The sequence below is a fragment of the Catharus ustulatus genome, chromosome 3 (genome assembly GCF_009819885.2).
Source record: "Catharus ustulatus isolate bCatUst1 chromosome 3, bCatUst1.pri.v2, whole genome shotgun sequence".
NCBI classification, from domain to species: domain Eukaryota; kingdom Metazoa; phylum Chordata; class Aves; order Passeriformes; family Turdidae; genus Catharus; species Catharus ustulatus.
Genome location: NC_046223.1, coordinates 67,747,946 through 67,769,875, shown reverse-complemented (window position 1 = coordinate 67,769,875; position 21,930 = coordinate 67,747,946). Strand labels below are relative to the sequence as shown.

Genomic DNA, 21,930 nt, shown 5'->3' with positions numbered 1-21,930 from the left:
CTGACTGGACCTCAGTAATGACTCCAGTGATTGTATGAAGGATGAATAAGTACGTTAGGACCATAGAACAAATTATCCAATTAGTCATGCAACTGAAATCATAGAGTTTACCACCCCAGCAGAGGACGGTTTTGAAGGAATTCAGGGTAAGCTTTTCCCAAGCCCTCATCCCCCATATGGCGAGCTCTTTGCAAAATCTGTCAGAGAGAGAGAGAGCTCTCACAAAGAACAAAAAGCCAGATTTCTGAATGTGCTCTTCCCTCACCCACACCCTTATCAGCTCTATTTTTAAATACAAAGCTAGCTCTATAGAATCTCCCGAGATGTGACAGTTGGTCACACTGGTACAGATTAAACAGAATAGTGGCAGACTTGGCTGAACTTACTGCTCTGCACAGCAAAGAGGGAGACCTGCCCCTGCAAACACGTCACAGTCAGGAAGCAGCATTTTCTGGATGGTAAATGAGTGTGATGCAGGTCTGCCCCTGTTCAGGACACACAACACAAAGCCTTTCATCGTATTTCAGCTTTGATGCAGGCACTGCCAACAGCTTTAGCCCTGCTCAACTACTGTGAATGAGTAGGCAACTGATTTACTGGTTTGCTTGTATCTGCAGAATAGCTGGCAAGTGCATCATCAGAGTTATTCACGACAATCCATGTGTGGGTGTGTGTTGACGCTTTCAAAGAGACGGTGTAAAATATCTCTTCCTTCAGGCCTTCATGGTATAGAGCCTCTCCTCAAAATCTTTCACTCTCATTCTGCCTTGCAGTTTCAGACATCATTTTCAAACTCGTGGGAGTGAGTTCTGCTGTGGCCATTTCAAAGACGATGAAAACTGAGCACACAGCAGCCCACTGTGGAGTTGGGGAGGGAGTCCAAGGCTCTCCAGTTTTAATGTTTTCCTGTTAGACAGTGCTAAATGTGCTTACTAGATTTGTTTATTCATAGCTCAGTGAACTGATGCTTTGATTAAAATTGATTTTGTTGTAACAGTGCTGTCATTATTAACTAGTTTCAATTCCTTTAAAAAGAAATAGGGAGTTTATATCCAAGCAGTTCAATTACCTCTATGCTGTGCATGCCTGTTAGAAAAAGTATCAAAGAATAGATAAAATTAAAAATAAATGCATTTTTTAGAAAGTATTGTTTTCTTAACACAATTAAATACTATTGCCTGAACCCTTTAATACTACCTAGCTGTCTAATAGAGAAAGAACAGTTATATTAAACAGAACATTTTTATTAAAGACAACTTTAGTTTTTCAAACAGCACAGGTTTTTCTGGCTGGCAGAGTGTCAGCTTGCCTAGTGAAAGCTGTTTTACCTTGGAAAGAGGAGCTGGGTATAGGATGTACCCAAGAAAAGACAGTTCCTCTTGGCTGACCTAAGCAGTATTGGCTTGGGTCTCTGAAAGGAGTTCCTTCTTACTGCTGGTAAGTTGTTCAGCAGCTACACAGATGGACTGGTTTTCTGGTTTTGTTTTTTTGGGGGGTTGGGGTAGGGGGGTGGATTTGGTGTTTGGTTTTGGTTTTGTTTTTCTTCCCGAAAGAAAAAATAGGGAGGTTGAAATTAGCAGCAAGCTCACAACACATTTTGGAACCTTAGCAGATGGTAATGAAAAGAGTCATGGGAGATATAGTAAAGAAGGTGATTTTCCACATCTGCAGAATAGCAATGATGGAAATTAAGTAGACAATTTTGAAATAGCATTAACTCCCAGACCAAAATTAAAGCATAGTTAGTTCTTCAGAAATAAGAAACAGGCTCCTGGTAGGAGGTCTGAATTTTCATTTGCCTCTTGAACAGCATGAAGTGCACTGTCTGTTCTCACTAAATAGCAACAGTCAAGTGTAATGTTCTGGATGCTACACAGAAACATATACATACCATGAAGTAGTAGGAATGTGACAGTATCAGGTTTTGGAGCCCTTCAAAAACTCTTCAGTTCAGAAACTATTCCAACTTTCTTTGATGCAAAAGTTTTAGGCAAAAATTGAGTAGAATTATAAGCCTTTTTTGTTTCCTTTCATGAAGTTTGAGCAGTCAGTAGAAAGAAAGGAGAAAAGGAGAAACAGAAAGAGAGTGAGAAGAAAGCTCTGAGAACGTGCAGATTTGCTTCATCTTGGAGAGGGTAGGAGGGAAGTTTGGAGAGTAACATTACACTAATTCGTCTTTGGAATAATTTATAAAATTGGATATGCAGATAATTCACATACTGTAAGCAAAATTGGCCTGGAGACCACACAACCCAGCAGACTGCAGAGCTTCCAGAAGGCCCAGCTGCTCCTGTCTTTCAGGACATATCCTTGCTCAGTGCTTTGCTCACAAGCTGAGGTCTTTTTTGTCACTGTAAACAAAGAGAAATTCAAACCAAGCAGCCAACCCTGCTCACTGCCTATACACAGGGATTTCTGAGAAAGATGAAGAACAATCACAGCTAGTCTGAAAGCAAAAGGACATTGCTTAAAGACAGATATTTCCTTCCTTCAATTTGCATTGTCATAACTCTTACTTGTGTATGGATCATTGTTAAATTGAGAGAAAGATAAAATAGAAAGCCATGGAATAAACCTAATAGACAAATTCCCTTCTGGGCGTTAATATAAACAATCAAGCAGTTACTTGGTTACCTTGTTTGTGATCTGTCCTTGTTCCCGTTAGGAAGATTTGCAATTCCATTTGCAGAGTCCCCCTCCATAGTGAAACAGTGTTCAAGCACAGCTATGCATTTCCAAGTGGCAAGATAGCAACCACATGTTAACAATTTCCTTCTCAAGACCTAGATGCTGCAAGTGAAAAATCATGCCTTGGCTTTCTGCCTGCTTCTGTCTGGCTTAATTAGCTGATCACACCAACAATCTCAGCTAAAATGATTCTCAGCAAAAGGGTGAGGGGGTGCTGCTTGAGCAGAACTGGGTGAAGCTTTACACTGTGCTACTACCCTAGCAAGATTCAAGAAGAAAGGATCAAGGGCTTTGGCTCAGTGCCTTCCTTATCCAGTCAGAATTTGAATTTTTGGAGACTGAAAGCAGGATTCTGATAAAGCCTGATGCCTTCTAAAATTGCAATAAGGGCAGCTACACAAGTTCAGACACTGGTTTTGGGAGATTGTTCTGGTCACTGTAGAGAAAGAGAACCACTGTAAAACCAAGAGCAAATCTTTATCACAATCTCCCTAAGTGCTTTGGATTTAGAATCACTCTGTAGCTGTGAAAATTACATTGAAAAGGAAGAACCATATATATTTTCTCCATTGTCTTAGCTTTATTTTTTTCCAGTGACTGTGTGTCATCAGCTCAGTCATAAAAAATTGTATTTTCTCTACCTCTTTACTACTTGGTGGTGTCACTACACAGTATAGTAGCCCCACTTCTGTAGTATACTCATCAGCACAGAACTCATGCTTCTGTGCTCTGCCTGGAGGACTGTACAAAATAAAGTTTTCCACAGTAATCAAGTCAAAATGACATGTCCCCATTTCCTAATGCAACCCTGAAAGTGCTGAAACAGCAGTAAAACAAACACTTAATAGCATTTATGGTTTAAACACACTTAAGACAAAGATCCTAAAGCCTTTACAAAAACAAACTCCACTTCTCAACCATCTTGTTGGAATTTTACAGTGTCCACCACAAAGATTTTCCAGCTACAGATTAGTTTTAGTTCAAGTTCAAACTCAGTAAGCTAAGGCATACAGACTGAAAGTGTATCCAATTAGCATAGTCAGTTTTAATTGTTTTATATTCCCCCCCAATTTAAGATACGATGCATAGATCTTCAGTGAAGACATGATGGTTTATTCACATCATCCCACAGATGAAGACAGTCCCATGTGTTTATTCGGTGCAGGGCTGGTTTACTTCAGCAGACGAGTGCATATTAGCAAACTGAAAAGGAATGCAGCGAGCTATCTCCTATAAACACCATTTGGCTATTTAAGCCTACACTGCACTAGAAATAGAATTATATCTCACAAACACCACCAAATGCTGGAGCATATAATTTATTCACTGCACGCTATATTATTTTCAAATCAGATTTTATCTGTCTCTTACTATATAAAGCTGGGGAAATATTCTCATACACATGGAACACTTCTGCACAGAAGAATTATATCACATTAGAATCAATTTATAGGCTATGCATTGAAGATCAGTCTACAAGGCAGATTCAGATTTTGATTTGGGCCTTACTTCTGGTTCAGTGATTGACCTCAGACGTCTTCCCCGGCATTTGTTTTTCATATTGCCTCTCACTGAGACTTTGCTGGCTCTGTTTTCCTTTGTCCTATACCATTTTGTTGCCACCCCTCATAACTCCTGCTTGCTTAAACACAGCCTCTGGGATGCTGTCTTCTCCATGCTAAGGACAAGCATCTCCAGTATCTCTTAACATTCCCACAAACACCATTCATGCACGTGACAAGCATGCTGTCAGGTCTGCAGTCCGCAAACCTTCCTACAAACGCTGCCTTCTTTTGGCCAAGTAAGGACCATAACCCATTTTAGTGCCTCAACATGTACAGATGATTCAAATTTAGGGGAAAAAAAGCTTACATTTGATGCAGGCAGATAATGAAACCTTAGGACACAACCCTATCTAATCCATCTATTTCAAATTGGGGATTTGAAATATACTTTGGACTGTACAGTTTTGCACACAGAGGATATGCCCTGATCTTTTATGCCTCCTCCTTTAGTTAAGCTAGGTTTTCACACCGACAGCAGAGCTATTGTGTGCATGACATTTACTGCTGGAAATGGATGCTGTGACTTGGCAATGAATGGAAAATCTGAGCACTAGCAATGAAAAGATATCTTCAGAGTGTTCCTTGGTCTCTTGTTAGTCATTCAACGTAGAGGAATTCAGCACAGAGGAAACACGCTGGGTGAATGTCAGTGTTCCCAGCTCTGCCTGAAGAAAGAAAAATCCTGCTACAAAACAGAGTATGGGCACTGAGCATGACAGGATCCAGATTTTCAGTGCACACCAATGAAAACCGTCCTGACAGAAGAGCTCCAGCAACCCAGCTGGGGTTTATTTGGGAAACGTGCCGTTTTCCACATAGGAAAGTAAATTGGGATGCTTGTTTTCAGGTTGTATGGAAAAATCTAATTGCTCTGACTAATTTGTATTTAGATGCAGCTTTATAGCCTGCAGCAAGAAGACATAGTCAACAGGCTGGAAAGTATAGAGTCATCTGAACAAGAAGTTCCCCATTTTTTTATAACCTCCCTTGAGAATGGAGTCCATGGTCTGTGTCTGACTGAATTCCCAGAAGACAACATGAGCTCTTTGTACAGGTACGGCTCTAATGCCTTGCATTCACTCACTTCTTCACCAGGTATATACCACTTACCAACTTCACCTGAGTCTCCTTTTCTATGTGGATCTCCTCTGCTGATACAGCAAACCCTTTCCCAGCTGAAGACAATTCCCACTATACAACCTTTTTAAAAGTAATTCACAGCTTGGGTGACATCCCAAACGCTGAGTGTGTGCCTGGTCACTGTGTGCACAGACTGACACCAGGAGGGGACTGGAGCCAGCTCCAAGCTCTGCCTGTCACAGACTCCCTCTAGATCTGATGCATGCACAGGGGTCCACAGCTTTATTCCTTGCAGTGGTTTTGTAGGGAACAATCTGAGGATGCAAAGAATAAGCCACAGAGCTCATGTAATTTAAAACTAACCTGTGTTACTTGCAAAAGCATGCAATATACCAGATTTCTAATCTAGAATTTGTATGTCTTTCAAGCCAGAGCCAAATAAAAAGAAAGAGCTTAGACAAGACACAAGATGCTTGTTGTAATCTTCCTGCCCTTAGCAATGCCATGAGGAGAATGCTTTTCTGACTGATGTGTTGTGTAATGATCTTTTGCATATAATTATTCATGCAATTAGACTGACAGGTGCTGTCTAAAAGATCTGTTGAACTTTTATGCCCTGTATTTTCTCATTTTATTAATCTTGAAAAATAGGGAATATATCCAGCCGGTCAAAGTGACACTCAAAGTTGCTCTTTTGCAGTACCTCCATTATAAATGTTACAGCAGCTGCATTTAACTTCATGCTGGCAACATAGATTAAAAAGAACTCACATTTCAGTTGTTTACAGATTCTAAACAAAGGATAATTATTTGGCTATGGAAAAATGATCTGTGATAAGCTGCTTCCTTCAGAGTTTCAAGAACTCAGGGAAGGAAAAGGAATAATTTAGTGAAAATTCTTTGCAGTTCTTAAAGAAGACTAAACTTAAGCAGAAGTAATCAAGCATTTGACTTTCAGAAATTGTTATTTTAATTTATGTTAAGAAAGAGTAAAACTTTCTGTCTTTCCTTTATGTCTTTATTACAGTATACAATTACACATGGGCTTTTTGTTAGACAAAAATTTTCCTAGTGAATCATGAGGAGGTATAGCTTTGGCTCTTAAATGATATATAATTGTTTAATATTTATAGTAATTTCATGACTATAAGGCGCACCCTTTTGACTAAAATTTTTCCCCGAAGCCGGAAGTGCGCCTTATAGTCCAGTGCACCTTATCTGATGTGCAAAGTTCAGAAATTTGCGAACCCGGAAGTGTGATCTGCGAGCTGAGCCGGGACCCGCGGGAGCTGTGGCCATGTGGGGGGAGTCGGGAACCATGGGAGCCATGGCCGCCGGGTGGGGGAAACCAGGAACCGACGCGGCCGCCGGCCGGGGAGAAGTGGGGGGAAGCAGCGCTGCCGCAGGGAAGCGTCAAGAAGTGCCACGGGAGAGCGCCGAGAAGCGGCGAGAAAGCGCCTTGGGAAAGTGCTGAGAAGGAGTGAAAAAGCGCCGCGGGAAAGTGCCGAGAAGCAGCAAAAAAGCGCCACGGGAAAGCAGCGAAAAGCGGTGAAAAAGCGCCACGGGAAAGTGCCAAAAATCGGCAAAAAAGCACCGTGGGAAAGTGCCAAAAAGTGCCGGAAAAGCGTCCCGGGAAAGCACGAAAAGCGGCGAAAAAGCGCCCCAGGAAAGCACGGAAAAGCGGTGAAAAAGCGCCATGGGAAAGCGCTGAGAAGCGGCACTGCCACCAGCCGAGGGGAAGCTGGGACGCAACGCAGCCACATGGTGGGAGCCGGGAGCCGTGCCAGCCGGCGCCGGGGGCGGGCGGGAGTGCCGGGGCCCGCTGCACGGGGAGGGCGCCTGGGGCTGTGTTTAAAGGCTACACCGATCTTTGAAAAATGTTTGCAAATTGAGCACCTGCCAGTAATTCATTACTTTGTTGCGCGCCGCGCAGCTCCTCGCTGCAAAAAAATAGTGCGCCTTATAGTCCGGTGCGCCTTATGGTCATGAAATTACTGTACATTTTTTCACACTTTTTTTCTAAATAAATTCTAGTACTCACTGAACAGTGTGTTTACTGCACGATACAGTTTTAAAACATGCAAAAAAACCAATTCTGCACACCAATGTTTCTGTGGGAGAGTTAAAACTGTAGTATTTTGGCATCCAAGCAACAGTGTGTGAGGCAAGTTTTATATTGGACAAGCAAGAAAATGTGGTTATTTGAAAAAAGTAATTTAGGATAAATAAAATATTTACACAAGACAAAATCTAATCAAGATGCTTGCTTCAAGAAGTGTATTTACATGGGTGCTAGTATACTAAAAAGACCCTCAAAGGACACACATGAACATAAAATGAGACAAATGCATTTACAAATCACGTTACAGGTCAGTGAACAAAAAATATTACCCTTGACACATAGTCACTGGTCTATAAAGAGAGATGTGTGTTTAATCTTAGCCTGATTTCCAGTGGACAGATGGCATTATATTGCAAAGCCTGTGCTATCCCAAGGCCTTACATCAACATTGCCACATTTGTAAAGCAACAATTTCCTAACAGGTAACAGGATCCAGACTTGGTGATTTTTACCCCTGGAACTCCCTGAAAGGATACATGGGCATATTAATGTCAAGGCAGCACTACTGCTTTTTTGGATGGTGCACTCCTGTTTACTTTGCTATGCATCAAGTGCAGCATGAATGGGCAATGCCTTGCAGCTCCCCAGGACGCTGCAGAGAGGAGAGAGAACCATCAGAGAAAATTACATCAGCTGTCCTGCAGAGCATGAACGACAGAGCCAGCAGGGGCCAGTGCACCTTCCTTTATGCCATCATGATGCCATTTGATGGAAACCAGCTGCTGTGGTTATGTTCTTCACACTATACCCAGCCCTGCCACCAGAACATGCAGACAAGACCCAAGTGTTTGATGCTGCTATGCTTTATTTTGTTTTCAGTAATTTCATATACTTATGTAGATTGATGTTCTTGTAATTAAAACAAAGACTCACTATCAACAAATCTCTCAGACCTTTAACAAAATTTAAACAGGTTTCCATAGGCTATGTCAGCATTGACAATACAATATTAAGCCAAGTAAAAAAAAGACTTTTAAAAATGTATCTGCCCATTTCAGAAGGAAATACATCTGTACATCTTTAGAGGTACTCCATCTCCAGTTATTCAGAAACCTCCTGTCAGAAATGAATTCTCTTGGCTTGCTTTACCAGAAGAGTCACTTTGTACATGCCAAATCAACAAATCACGGGGTAATTCATAATGATGGCTTAGCAAGTAACTGATAGAAAGTGTTGCATGTGTAGGACTAGACTAACCTTAGAGAGGAGAGAGATAAATGCTCAACCCCCCATTCCTAGATCTGCGTTATTATTGATGCCTAGCACCACTGGGATAACACTTTTTTATGTTGTGGGTTATTTTCCTGAAGAAAATAAATCAGGACTGATTTGGATGTGGCCTTGAGATGGGTGCATACCTGGCTGTCCTAGCAGATAACCTGTTCCCTGAGCTGCACAGACTCCTGGGGAAATCCCTGGCCCCAAATCTTCACCCACAGCTGCCTCCCAGACTTATATTCCAGGGGAAGAGTTGTCCCCTGTGCTGCCTGGATGCCCACTGGAGCATGGATGGCCTGGCACCAGACTGAGCCAGCAGGCAGAGAGCCACATCATGAGTAAAGTCAGCTCTGAGCCCGGCTGCCTCCTCACCTGCTTCTTTGCTGAGCTTGAAAACAAAATGGACATCTTGATGCCAGTGCATCAAGCGTTCTCCTGCTGGGCAGGCCTGCCAGGGAGCACCCAGCATTGCTCCCGCTGCCTGGCAGAGCCACTGTGGCATAGAAAGGTGTCCAGCCAAAAGAGGGACAAGCTTTACCCATGGAGCAGCGGGTTTTTGATGGGAGTCATACTGCTCCTAGGCCAGGAAGTGCCTGGGAACAGTGTCCTTTCCTCCTTAGACTGCACAGCTGCACCCTGTCTGCCAAACTGGTCTGTCTCAAAAAGTGATCGTCACACTAAATTCTCCCAGGAGGAAGAGAATTTTTTTTTATTTGTAGTGAGATAGAAAAACACACAAACAGAAGAAATTTCACAAAAAACCTTTGATTATTTTTCAGGAGCACCCACAAAAGCTGTTTGGCAATGAATTTTGCAGTCACTTGTGTCATTCAACTCTTTACCTTTAAATAACACTCCTTAATACTCCTGTACTGTTTTATCTGCCTGTTCCATGATGCTTCTGCAGGAAAAATTACCTCATATATTTGCACCTCCCATATTTTGCACACTGTAAAGCTCATAATTAGATAATAAACAGGAAAAACCACTCCTTTGAATTTTGCACAGCCTAAAGCATCTCTCAAAACAAGAGCACTGAACAAAACCTTCCTGCTGCTTTATTTGTTACTTCCAGGACCAGGTTTGGAACATTTTTTGTACACACATCAGTGTATAGTACAGGAAGTTCAGAAAGGCAGGAGCTGCAGTCTGCTCACTAGTGGTAAGACTGTATAGGTCCAATCTAGAGAAAGCCACACAGGAATCCCAAGAAAGAGATGTTGTTTTACATGGACTACTTGTCTATTGCACCAGTAGCTTTCTAGTTTATTTCTCCTCTTCTATATCTTACATCATTCCTCTTAGTACTGAGAAATCAGGCTTAGGATCTAAATCCTGAGACTCCTGTGAAAGTTTTGACACAGACCTGCATATAAGTCTTGTGAAGCCAAATGTGATTTCTATGATTCTCTGATCTTTATTCTTTGTTCAACTCTCACCTCTTACTGTGTTCTTCATTACAGTTATACAGAAGTGCAGAATTTGTTTTACTTCTCAAATCAAATTTCATTTTCAACTGCTTCAGAAAAGGAACAGACAACTTGTGCTGAAAGTCATCTCCTCCTGCTCCTTTGCTTCCCCAGGATGGTCAATGGCACATTTCCATCCTGAAGGAAAGGACCCTGCCATTTCTTCTGTGTCATCTGAGGTGATGAAAGTGCTTTGTTATCTGATTGCCAAAAAACCCTAAGCCAAAAAACCCAGGGATTTAAACTAGCTCAAAAAGAACTTAACAAACCAACCTCCTGTGGAGAGCTGCTCCTCCTCCAAAGGATTTATGTCTTTTTCTACAGATCACACAAATATATAATGGATCAAGAAGACAATCACAACTATAAAGAGAAAAGGCATGTACTCTTGCATCTTATTCTAAAATGTCCTACATACAAAACTATTTGCTGTAATCCCTACATGAAACATTCACTAGTTTTATACACTGTTGTAGGAACACTAGAAAACATTTTTGTGTATTAAACAATGTTAGTTTTCACTTTTTTTGTGCTGTAGCTAGTATTTTATGGATTTACATGCTGAATCTCTTCTTTAAAATTATTCTGTGCAAGTTGCTGACAAGTGTATAATATCTTCACAGTGGGAATAAAGCATTTAAAATCATGGAGCCATATTCTGCACACACTTACTTTACTGCAAATCCCAAGTAACTCTGCTGACTTCACTGCATTTAAACTAGATTGATAATGAAATTCAGAAATTGACCCATACTTCCACTGATCAAGCTTCAAAGTCATTTACTTATGACCTTTTCTGAGTACAAAGACATTTTAGACAGTGTTACATAAGTGTCTTGCTTAGTATGACTTCAGTTAAAAAATAATGATGGCAACAATTACAGTTTCTCCTTCAATCTTACTTGGTGACACAGTTAATCCCCTGCAAAATATATTTCTTTGTTTGTTTTATTTAACATAATTGTCTTCAGCATCCTCTCATATGTCCTGAAGAATACAGCTTCCAGACTTCTTAAGGAGCTAATCTACAGACTCTCCAGGATCTCAGTATGCTGACCTGAGGACTCTGAAATAGCAGTCCAGTCCAGGGCAGTATCTTTCTCTTAGTAATAAAAGAAAGTAAGAATGAAGGCAAATCCCAAACTGTAAACCAAGATCAAGCCCTTGAGATCTACCTGAGATGCTACCTCTGGAATTTTATTGCTTTGCAGTACCCCAAATGTTTTCCCTCTGGAAAGCACTCTCCATAGCCTCTGTCATGGAGCACTGAATCCATCTCATAGCTTCACTAGGTGATGTTAGACCCCACCAAACATTCCTAATAGGATAGATAGGCCCTGAAACCTGGCTTGTTTTTGACACCACACCTGCACAACTCATTCAGAGCTGGGAGCAGTTGAGATGTGGAGTTTTTGCAGTACCAGTGTAATTGTGCTGGGGTGGTGCATCAAAGCGGAGGCTGCACAGCGCAAGGTTTGCAACACGAATATAGAGAATGGAGACAAGAAAGATCATTAATTACTACATGTAAATACTGCATTCTCTAACTCTCTTACTTTTTTTCAGCTATCAGTAGCAATTTTTCAATGTGCATGGAACATATTTTGAATTCGGGATGTCCTTTTGGCTACATGGAAAAGGAATTGCTCCCTGTGTTATGCTTCCATTCATGCTACTGATCAAGTTGGACTCATCAGAATCATAGAATAAGCTGTGTTGGAAGGGATCCTCAAAGATCATTGAGTCCCACTCCCAGCCCTACATGACATCATCCCAAACTTTTTCAGTCATTTTCCATGGCAAAATAAATTCCTGCTACTACAAGCCCATGTGCATTACATACTGTGTGTTTTTACCCCTTCACCTCAGCATTTACTTTTACCATGCTATCTAATTTGGTCTCAGAATTTATGCACTGCAGGAAGATATTAACATATGAAACCCCCCTTTTCACAGATATGAGCTCCTAATTAAACACCGAGTTAATTATCTCAGCCTTTAGAACTGTGATTAATTCCAACAAGTTAACCTTTATTTTCCTTCTATGTTCAACACAGGGAACTGCTTTGGGTGCTTGCTTATCCCACTAAAACCCCTCTCCCTGAACACTGCCTCCAAGCAATGGCTCTCTATAAGTTTGAGGAAGGAGGGACTGGTTGTCTCCACAGAAGCTTTTTGCTCTCTAGCTCTGCAAGTCCTTCAAATCCAGGAGCTCGGGCCAAACAGAGAATAGGCTGAAGAAAGATGTCTCCTATCTCATCTTCACAGTTAATTCTTCAAGTCCTGGCAATGTGAGCCAAAAATTCCCTGACACACAAGAAGCAAGAAGGACTTAGGAAATATAAATGGCAGATTGCTCCAGACAAAACACAAAATACTGCTGGAATATTGGTGGAAGAATTGTATCGCACGTGTGATAGGTGTCCTGAATGTGAGTTAAGAAAGACTTGGAACTTGGCCTTTGTGTGTCTCCACTTAAAGAGCTGCCAAAGCTTATCTGACAGGACACCTACAATGACACAACCAGTTCAGAATTACAGAATCATTTAGGTTGGAATAGACCTCTAAGATCATCAACTACAACCACAAATCTAACATTGCCAAGACCACCAGTTGAAATTGATTCAGTTTCCATTAGTTATTGTTATTTGTCTGCTTCTATTTTGAAACCACTTAGAGCTACCCACTGCAGCTGATACCTGATCATTGAAGAACTACAGGCTCAAGCAAATTAACTTAATCTATGCAAAGGAGTGCTGATGCTCTAAGTTGGGGGCTGTCTGCAGTGAGTAACTTAGTGTGAAGTAGCCAGAGTGTGAATTTGCAGCCCACAAACTCATCTGCACAAGGCTTTTTCATAGTCACTGGGAAAGCAGAGTGACTGTAATACATATTGTATACTAAGAACACCCATAAAGAATATAGTTCAAAGTAGCTAATGAACTACATATTCACATCCTAAGTGAATATATCCACTAAATGTCCAACTTATTTGTTCCATGTATTAATGTACAACCTAAATTAGAAAACATATGAGTTGGTGAACCCCATGTTTCCTTTTGTGCTACGGCATAAATAAAACCAGAAGCACTAATAGGAGAGGAGGACTTGTACTCCAGTAATCCACACAAGCACTCAGTTCTTCTCCCATCCAGCTTCTCCCTCTGCTCTTCTCTGCATCAAAGCTGTGTCCTGCCCCATGGCTCAGGTGTCCAGCCCTGTTCCCTGGTTTGGTCACTCACTTCCCTGCTTCTTCAGGGCTTACTGCAGCCCAGTGATAGCCCCAGCCTGACCCAGCAGAGCAGCCTGTTTCCTGCATGCCTCCTGACTTTCCACTGAACTGCTCTATCATCACCACAGTTAAACAAATAAAAGAATTTACAGTTTAGAAAGTTTAATTATCTTTGATTAATGCTTGTCAGAAGTTTTTTCCTCCTGATAAAACTGATGTGAAATTCCAGGAAATGATCAGTTAAACCCAAGGAGAGTCTGAGTGGACACTTGTGCTGGCTGGACACATAGGTAGAGTGTCCAGTCAGGACACTCCCAGAATACATCACCATGTTAGAGCATACTGCTTGAAGTTTTCATAATAATGTTTTTTTGCCATATTCTAAAGTCATATGCAATTTTTCTCTGTCTCCCGAAGCCACAGTTGCAGGATCTCATTGGTTCCTGGCCCTGTGGGAGAAGGGTGAGGTGGGTGCCCCACACTGAGCCACAGAACCCCATGGAGGTGTTACACATGACTTGGCCCCCAGCCTGGGGTATGTGCCTCTCCAGATGCCAGTGCCAGGCCATGAGTCCTGATACAGGAAGTGCGGCCCTTGCGGCATCTGCTCTGCTTCCCAGGCTTAAAAGCAGGGAAGGAAAGGAGAATAAAAGCCCCTCTCCAAAGTAGACTCTTCCTGACACCCCGTGTCTGTATAATCTCAGTCTCTTGGCTGGGGTCTGTGGAGTAGTGCCAGCATGAATACCAACACAGGGTTACTCTTTCTCACCAGCTCCAGCAATACTGCTCACCAAAGATGTGTTTCTTTCACATATATAAGATAATTTCCAAAACAAAATATTTAAATACACGTTGCTAATTTTATTTGGATTCTGCCCAGAAGAACTAAACAAAAGCCTTTTAAATAATAAGATAATAACAGCAAAATCATACTATTGAATTTTAGAAATATTTATTCAAAACTGTAAGAAAAAACTACTCAAAATATTCAGGCACATACCAGAGGTTCTATCATTTAGGCACATATTTTATGGGGTTTTTCTGTGGCTAACCCTCTGATTATAATTTTTTTCTGCTCAGTTTCTCATGAGCCTGGCTGTTTTTTCCCCATTCCTTGCCCCTCTGTGAGCAATCACATTCTCTTTACAGTTTCCTCCTCACTCCATTTGGAGGTCCTCTTCTGGGGCCATGCCTTCACCTTCTCACCTTCTGCCTTGCTTGGGTGTTTGCTCAGAGAAACTTTTCTTGCTATGGGACCTCTGAACTGATGGCCCTCTCTGCTCCCCTCAAACTCTGCCCCTAGGAGCTTTGGAAAGCTGAATTAATGTGTGTGGACAGCATAGTTTTGAAAGGTGCCAGGCAATTTACATAAGATGGAAAGATGCACTTTTACAGCATCAAAGCCTCTGCAGGAGTAAAGACACCTCTTGGCCTGAAAACAGAGCTCTTTTACAAGAGTTTTTGTGCTTAACCTTTTATAATGTTCTGTACTTTAAATTACAATAAAACTGAATTCTCTAATTTGAAACACTGACAAGGCTGCTGTGTAAAAGGGGGTCAGAAAAGGTGAGCCTGTTTCCCTGAATGCCCAGCAGAAGGACAGGGCTGTCCCACAAAAATCAGGCGCGTACTGTGTCCAGGAGGCTTTTGTTTCCTGCCCTTATTCTTCCACATGACGTGCATTTTACGTACAGGGTGGCTCTCTAAACACCACATGTACTGATTTGTGCTGCTTCTCCATAGGAAATGGTGACTGCTGTGCAGAGTGTTTCCAGCAAATTAATGGCTGGATGGGAGCAAATGGTGGTCCATAAGTAAGGCCAAGGATATTAAATCCAAGCAGTCACTAAATCTTTAGGAAATGCCCTGACCTGGTTATTGCTATAAAACTGGGAAAAAAATCCTAAGCATTTTTTCTCTATGACATAACCACCACTGGTATGCATAGAATATATATTTAGTAAACCCTTTGGCTCTCTGTACTCTAGTCATCATAATTTGCTATTTTAGGGGAAATACGTGCTAATGTGTTTGGAAGGGTGAGAGAAGGAAACCAAAATTGCTTTGAAAACCACAGTCAGAAATGAAGGCTCAGTTTCTCATTTTCTAACGTGTCTTTACTTCCCTTAGCATCACTTTTTAAATTCTTATTGTTGTTTGGGACTTTAGGCTCCAATCCTTGGAGCCATTTACTTCATTCCTTCCCCTGGGTAGCTCCTGTTATTTTATCTTGGAGGATTCACCAGAGTACAATTGTAGGGTGTTTGTGTGTCAGACGTGTGTGCAAAGGAGGAAATGAGGGCAGAAATGCATCATCAGCATTTGAAAGGGATGCTATGGCACAGACAAGCAGCAAGCAGCTCTGGATGTAGCTGGTGATGGACAAAGTGGGCAAAACTCCACCTCTGCTTGAAGGGGGAGTTATAAAAGTCAGAAGCTTAAAAGGAAGGTAGCTACTTCCACTCAATTCTTAGCTCTTCACTGAGGTCTTTATTGTGCAACCTTTTCTCCTGCGTGCATTTCATCCAGTGTGTGCTCATTCTACCAATGCTTTATTGACATTTCATTGCTTTTAAGAACCTCTCAGTAGACTTATTCAGCTTATGTGAGGACTAACAAGATTTCAATGCCCTGTGTCCTTGTTCCTCACAAGACAGCACAAACTATTGAAGGGGACACCATGCTGTTGCCCATAAATCTAAAGACAGCTAATCTAAGATGGCAAAATTAGAACTATGATGAGATTAAGTGATACCAGTTAATTAAATAAGGCAGAGGAGTATTTTAACAAATGCTATCCTGCCACACAAGTCAGCAGTATTGTAAAGATATTGCAATTGTATTTCCATCATAGTCAGCAGCAGATGCAACAGTCTTTGGATACGAACCTCAGCCTCCTGGCAGGCTGTTGAGATGGAGATAGAGGCAAGACCTGCACCTGAAATGACTTGGAGGATGATGAAAGCATCATTTAGTCCATTCCCAATTTAGGTACTGATGATACACATTGGAAAATATCTTCTCTTTAAAAGCTTTGGTAGCAACGTTTTTGATTGAAGGCTAACACTAGGTCTGTATTATATAGCAATTTCTATAATAGGGAAAGTTACAAGATCTAACAGATCTGCTCCAGTCTTGTATAGATGAAACTAAATTGCAATACATGCCACTCTTTCTATCCTTTTTTTATTAATCGTCTTCTCTGCTTTCTCAAGACCATTCACAAATGGTAAGCTCACTGACAGTAAAACTTGCATTTTTATGGGTGCTGCATGGACTTAGAATCACAGAACCATAGAACAAGCTGAGCTGGAAATGACCCATCATGATCATCAAATCCAACTTCTAGCCCTGCACAAGACACCCCAAGAGTCACACCATGCACCTGACAGTGTTGTCCAAACATTTTTTTAGCTCTGTCAGCCTGGTTCTGTTACTACTTCCCTGTTCCAGTGTCCATTGCACTCCAGTCCATGCATTCCCAGGGGCTTTTAAACCACAGGTTGAAACTCGGTAATCTCTCCCTCTGAAGAGACCTTACATAAACCAAGAGCACCACCACTGTACAATCCCTCACAGTTTCCTTCAACAATTTCTGTCCTCTATGATCAAGCTGCCTTTGCACAAAAGATTGTGCAAAGCCACAGCACACAGCACTGCCTTGTTACTATCCATGTAATTCTCACTTCTCCATTGCCACTGTTTTTGCCAGGCTTTCTACATAGTAATCAGCACTTCTACTCACCAGTATGCAGAAGCTGTTGCCTTTAGTCTTCAAACTTCTATTCTCTGTGTTCACAAAACAAATCTTCCTATTGTGACCCTTTCTGCCATTATAACTCCATTAATGAGTTCCTCCAAGAAGGCTGGGAAAGTGCTGAGAGACAACAGGCATCCTATCTGCTAGTTATCACCTTGAGCAAATTGCTTGGCATGTGTTGTTTGTCAAGACCACTGTCTTACCACACCTGAGAAGTTTTTGGGATCCAAGCTTATCTGCATCCACTGATTACACAGCAGTGCTTTGTGAACCCCAAAGTGCTTTACTAAGGCAGACCTAACAGCTCAAAGTTGTTTGAAAAGGACCTAATTTCACTGATCAGCCATCTCTGATGACTTGTGCAGCTTAGCAGTTCACTTTTCTTAGGCACTAACAGCAGAATTGACTTTTCTAATTCTTTATTTAAGAATATTTTATTTTTTTTCTTTCTACATATTATATAGGCCATGTAAATTCCTGAACAGACCAGTTCCTCTTCCCCTGGATCATTTTGCTCAGAGCCATCCAACCTTTGGACCTTTTGTTTTAACTGATTTCCAGATGGCACTCAATTTCTCTGCTACAATGCAATCCTCTCATCACCATTCTGCTTGTAGACTTCTATACTTTAGAATATTATCTTATCTTTAGAGTATCTTTTCCTGAGATCATCAGATGTTCAGCATTGGTGTTCTGGGGTCTGCCATGTAGTGCTTCCTTCTTAGTCCTTACTACTTTGAATACGTCCCTCACCTTGAAAAATCTGAAGATAATTCTGCAATTTCAGAGTTCCTCAAAAAACCAGTTTATTTCCACTTTATCTGTTTGCTTGCATTTTCTGTAAAGTTTTGGGGGTTTACCCCCTCATAGTGTGCACACCCATTCACCATGTTCCCTGCCTCTGCCTTTTGACAGGCCAGGATATCTTCTACTATTGAGGGTACCTTAACCACCTTCATGGCATATTCAAGACAGAACTTTTTAAAGACCTCTAGATATTCCTCTGCATTTTCTTCTGGCCTTGTGACAAAACCTTGTGGCTCACCATCCTCTCACAGTCCGGTTTTGTCCCAGGTATCTCTGGCACGTTCTATTGCCTTGATTTCCCCTCACTGCTTGTGCTGCTATGAAGCTCCAGGAGATTTGCTGGAACCTTTGTCACTGAGATAAACAAGAAGCAAGTGAGTTTTAGGGAAGAATCACTCATATACTGTCAATACCAGATGGACTTTTCAGGTCAATCTTCTATTTAGTTTGAGCACAAGAATGCACATGTAGATGTAGTAGAAACACTTGAAGAGAAACAATCATTCACTTACTGGGTTTTGGTTTTGGCTGCAGTTATCCCTGCAAGTTCTCAGCACCTGGATGCTTCAAACAGCATGTGGTACACAAATATTTCTCTCAAACTGCTTTCTAGACCCCTTGCAGCAGAGCCATTTAGTCTCCTGAAGCACACAGATAATATGAATTGATTTCATATAGATGAGGCACACAACAGACACAGAACAGCTAAACTCTGAGCTCCTCTAGGATCTTTGCAAGTTCTTTCAAAACAGAATCTGTAAATGACAGAATCAGGGGGCTTACCAACACCAAACTTCATTATCTCATTAAAAAAAAAAAACCAACAAAAACAAACAAAAAAAAAAAAAACAAACCCCAAAACAAAACAAATCAACAAAACCTAAAAAACATCACATACCTAAAACTTCAGAGAGACTTTGTAAAATAAATAAATAAATAAATATTTTTGCTCTGTATAAATTCTTAGCAGAAGCATCTAGCTCAGAGTAGGCATGAGTTTTATGAAAGGTACAGCGAAGAATCTAAACTTATATGCGCTGTGATACAAAACCCATTTTGTGAATTAGACGAGCACTGGGCAAAGATACAAGCACAGAATCATGTGGCAGACCAAATGCATTATTTATTATTTGGAAGGGCTTCTGTAATACAATTCCGTACATTGACTTATTTATGAAGTGAAATAAGAAAGAAATTGAATTCTTGTGTGAAGAAAATAAGGCTTTATATTCAGCTAATATGCCAGCAAAAATGAAAATAACAAACATGATCTGAAAAGATGGCATGGTGTTCTCAGCCACTGCTTAGGAAATATTGACTGCAGCACATCAAAGCAAATGAAGGAAGTTGCATATAGTAATGGTGAAAGATGACACCCAGCTTCTGGTTTCTCAGGCTGGTGCATTAAAGGCAGCAGGAATGAGAGCTCCCTTTTGCATGAAACTCATCCTCCTCCTGAGCATTCCTGGCAAACCATGCACACCACTGCCAGGATTGCCACTGACTGAGATTTGGGCTGGCACCACCAGCGTTAAGCTACAATAATCCTTTAAAATAAAATTTGCCACCAGGCAGCAGAAAGGTAACTCAGGGTGCAAGATCCTGTTCTCCACACTTGTCTGACCATGAGACCCTGCTGGCACTGTCAGTGGTAATGCCCATGAGCACCAAATCTAATGGTAGTTTCTCTTACACCAGGCCTTTTAGAGACTCACAGCACAGGGGAGCCAAGATGAACAATGGCATTTAAAAACACCCTCTCTCTTCTCACATCAGATGTCCATAGAGTGTCTGTGACTCTCCTGGAGAGCAGCTTTCTGGCTCCCCACTGTCCGGCATTGTATTCCTATTTCTGCAGCTGAAGTACCTAACTCTCACAGTTCACTGACATAGGGTGTGATGCCCAAGGGCTGTACATTTCTCTCTTCTTGGTCTCAGAAATGGAAGATGGTCCCTATTACTAAGGCTACCATTATAAGTCTCTGCATCTTGCAATTCTTCTCATAAACTACAGGGACTGTCTTGGGCTTTCACATGTCACTTCATGATTTAAATAAGTATGTTTAGGGGAGTATTACTTAAACTTAAGCAGAATGAATCCTTAAAGTGAAGCTGCAACAAAACCTGAAGTATCACTGGTTAGCATACAGCTAAAGAATTAATTTTCTCTATTGTTCATTTCACACACTAAATCATCACACTAATTTTTACCCTCCTTTTTTTTTTGCATTTGCCATTTTCAAGTTAGTGGCTTTCTTTCCTTTTCTAAATCTCACTTTTGCTAGAAGTGACAACAGAATATTTGCTTGAGTAAATGGAAACTTAAAAACCGAACAGACACATGTGTTGCAGAAATTAAAACTTTTTGGGTGAATGAAAAGAAGAGTGCCACAATTGATTTATCAGTTTTAAAAGCAGTGGTACATGGCATTAAGGGCTTCCAGAGAGTCAGACATGGACAAAAACTCGGAGTGCAAAGAAGAGGCTGAAGTTCTGCTCTTCTGTGGCCTTAAAAGAACGGCCCCTCTGTGGCTTGCTCTGTGCTGGCTTAGCTCCCACATCACCAGCAAAACAACTGCCTAGCAACTCAGCTTTTCCCACAACATTTCCTGTGTGCCCAGAAAAAAAGGATAGCACCTAATATTCTCTCTGGATAATCCCCTTGCTTGAGAGCTATGTCCAGCCCTCTGAACACACGGGAGCTGTAACCAACAAAGCAACTTCTGTCGTGACACAGAGGGCAGGCAAAGTCAAACCAGTCCCCTGGTCCCTGCTGCAAGTTGTGCAAGTTATCTGCTCATCAGACAGACAGCAAACTTGCTGCTTCCCTCCACTGCAACCTTTCCCCAAACAAAGGCAGGAAGCCATGGCTGTCAGCAAAAAGGTACAGACATCCTTCCTATTGAGAACCCTGTTTTGTGAACTGCGAGGGAGCTCCATAGCACACACTTCACAACTGTTGGGAGAGTCTATCCCAAGGTGTAAATAATTCAGCACTTTTAAAAAAAATAGTGCTGGTTTGAACATGTGAAATTGCTTTTTTCAGTTACTGCCTTTAAGAAACATTTGCAGTCATACAGCAGATTTACTAATACTTACATTTTCTTATCTGACATCACAGCTGCAGCAGCGTCTTGCAACTCAATATTTAAGTAACTTCCCTCACAGTTTCATCACCAGTGAAAAAAGAGCTGCCTTGAATCTTCTGCAGCTGTTTCTGAGCAACATGCTGAGGGGACTGCAGAATACAGTTTTGCCCATATGTTCTCTGGAAGCACAAGCTTCCTATAATATCCTATCCCTCCAAATGTTTGAGAAGCACTGTAAATAAGCTCTAGCCAGCATAATTAAGAAAGCACTCTTAACCAAACACACAGAAATTAGGGCAGCAACTTACTTGCCGTCTTCATAACTTCCTCAGGAACATTGTCTTTTCAAATGAGTGCAACAGGAAATTGTGGTGATTACGGGAGAGCTGCACGACTGCAGCTCAAACCACACACTGCAAAGTGCACAGGCAGCCAGCACTGGATTGGTAACAACAACAGGCAGCCACCTCCCCTTCTTCTTGTGCTTTGCATGTAAATCTTAAACTGACGCCATGTGGAGGGAAGGGACTTTAACAAAGATCTAGTAGAAATATGTCTGTGAAAAGGCTTTATTACTCAAAGCTCTGTGCTCAGAATTGCAGTACTTATCTCTGAGAAGTGCTCCAAGAACTACAGAAGAAAAGCATCCTGGGACTGCTACCATTTAACACTGGTTTTATCTGGACAGGTGTTCTTGCTCTTTATTAAGGGCAATACTGACTTTAGTTCCTCTTTGTCATATGGGGATGAACTTAGACCTCTCTTGCCCTGCCTTTTGCTGCAGTGTGGTAGAGATGTGCGTGCTTGAGGTTGAAGTCCAGACACCTCCACGTGCCCTTGCATTCTCTGCTGAGGCTGAACATTGTCCATAAGTTAATCAGGACCCTGCTCCTACCTTCG

At 41.5% G+C, this 21,930-nt stretch overlaps 1 protein-coding gene across 1 annotated transcript in view; it reads right to left on the bottom strand.

Moving 5' to 3' along the window:
* CEP85L (centrosomal protein 85 like) overlaps positions 1 to 21,433 on the bottom strand; it is a 137,656-nt gene extending 116,223 nt beyond the window's left edge. Inside the window, exon 1 of the mRNA XM_033054354.2 lies at positions 21,339 to 21,433. Coding sequence (XP_032910245.1) covers positions 21,339 to 21,351 — 13 coding nt within the window. The 5' untranslated portion in view covers positions 21,352 to 21,433. The remainder of the gene's footprint in view (positions 1 to 21,338) is intronic.
* Between the last annotated feature and the right edge of the window lie 497 nt (positions 21,434 to 21,930).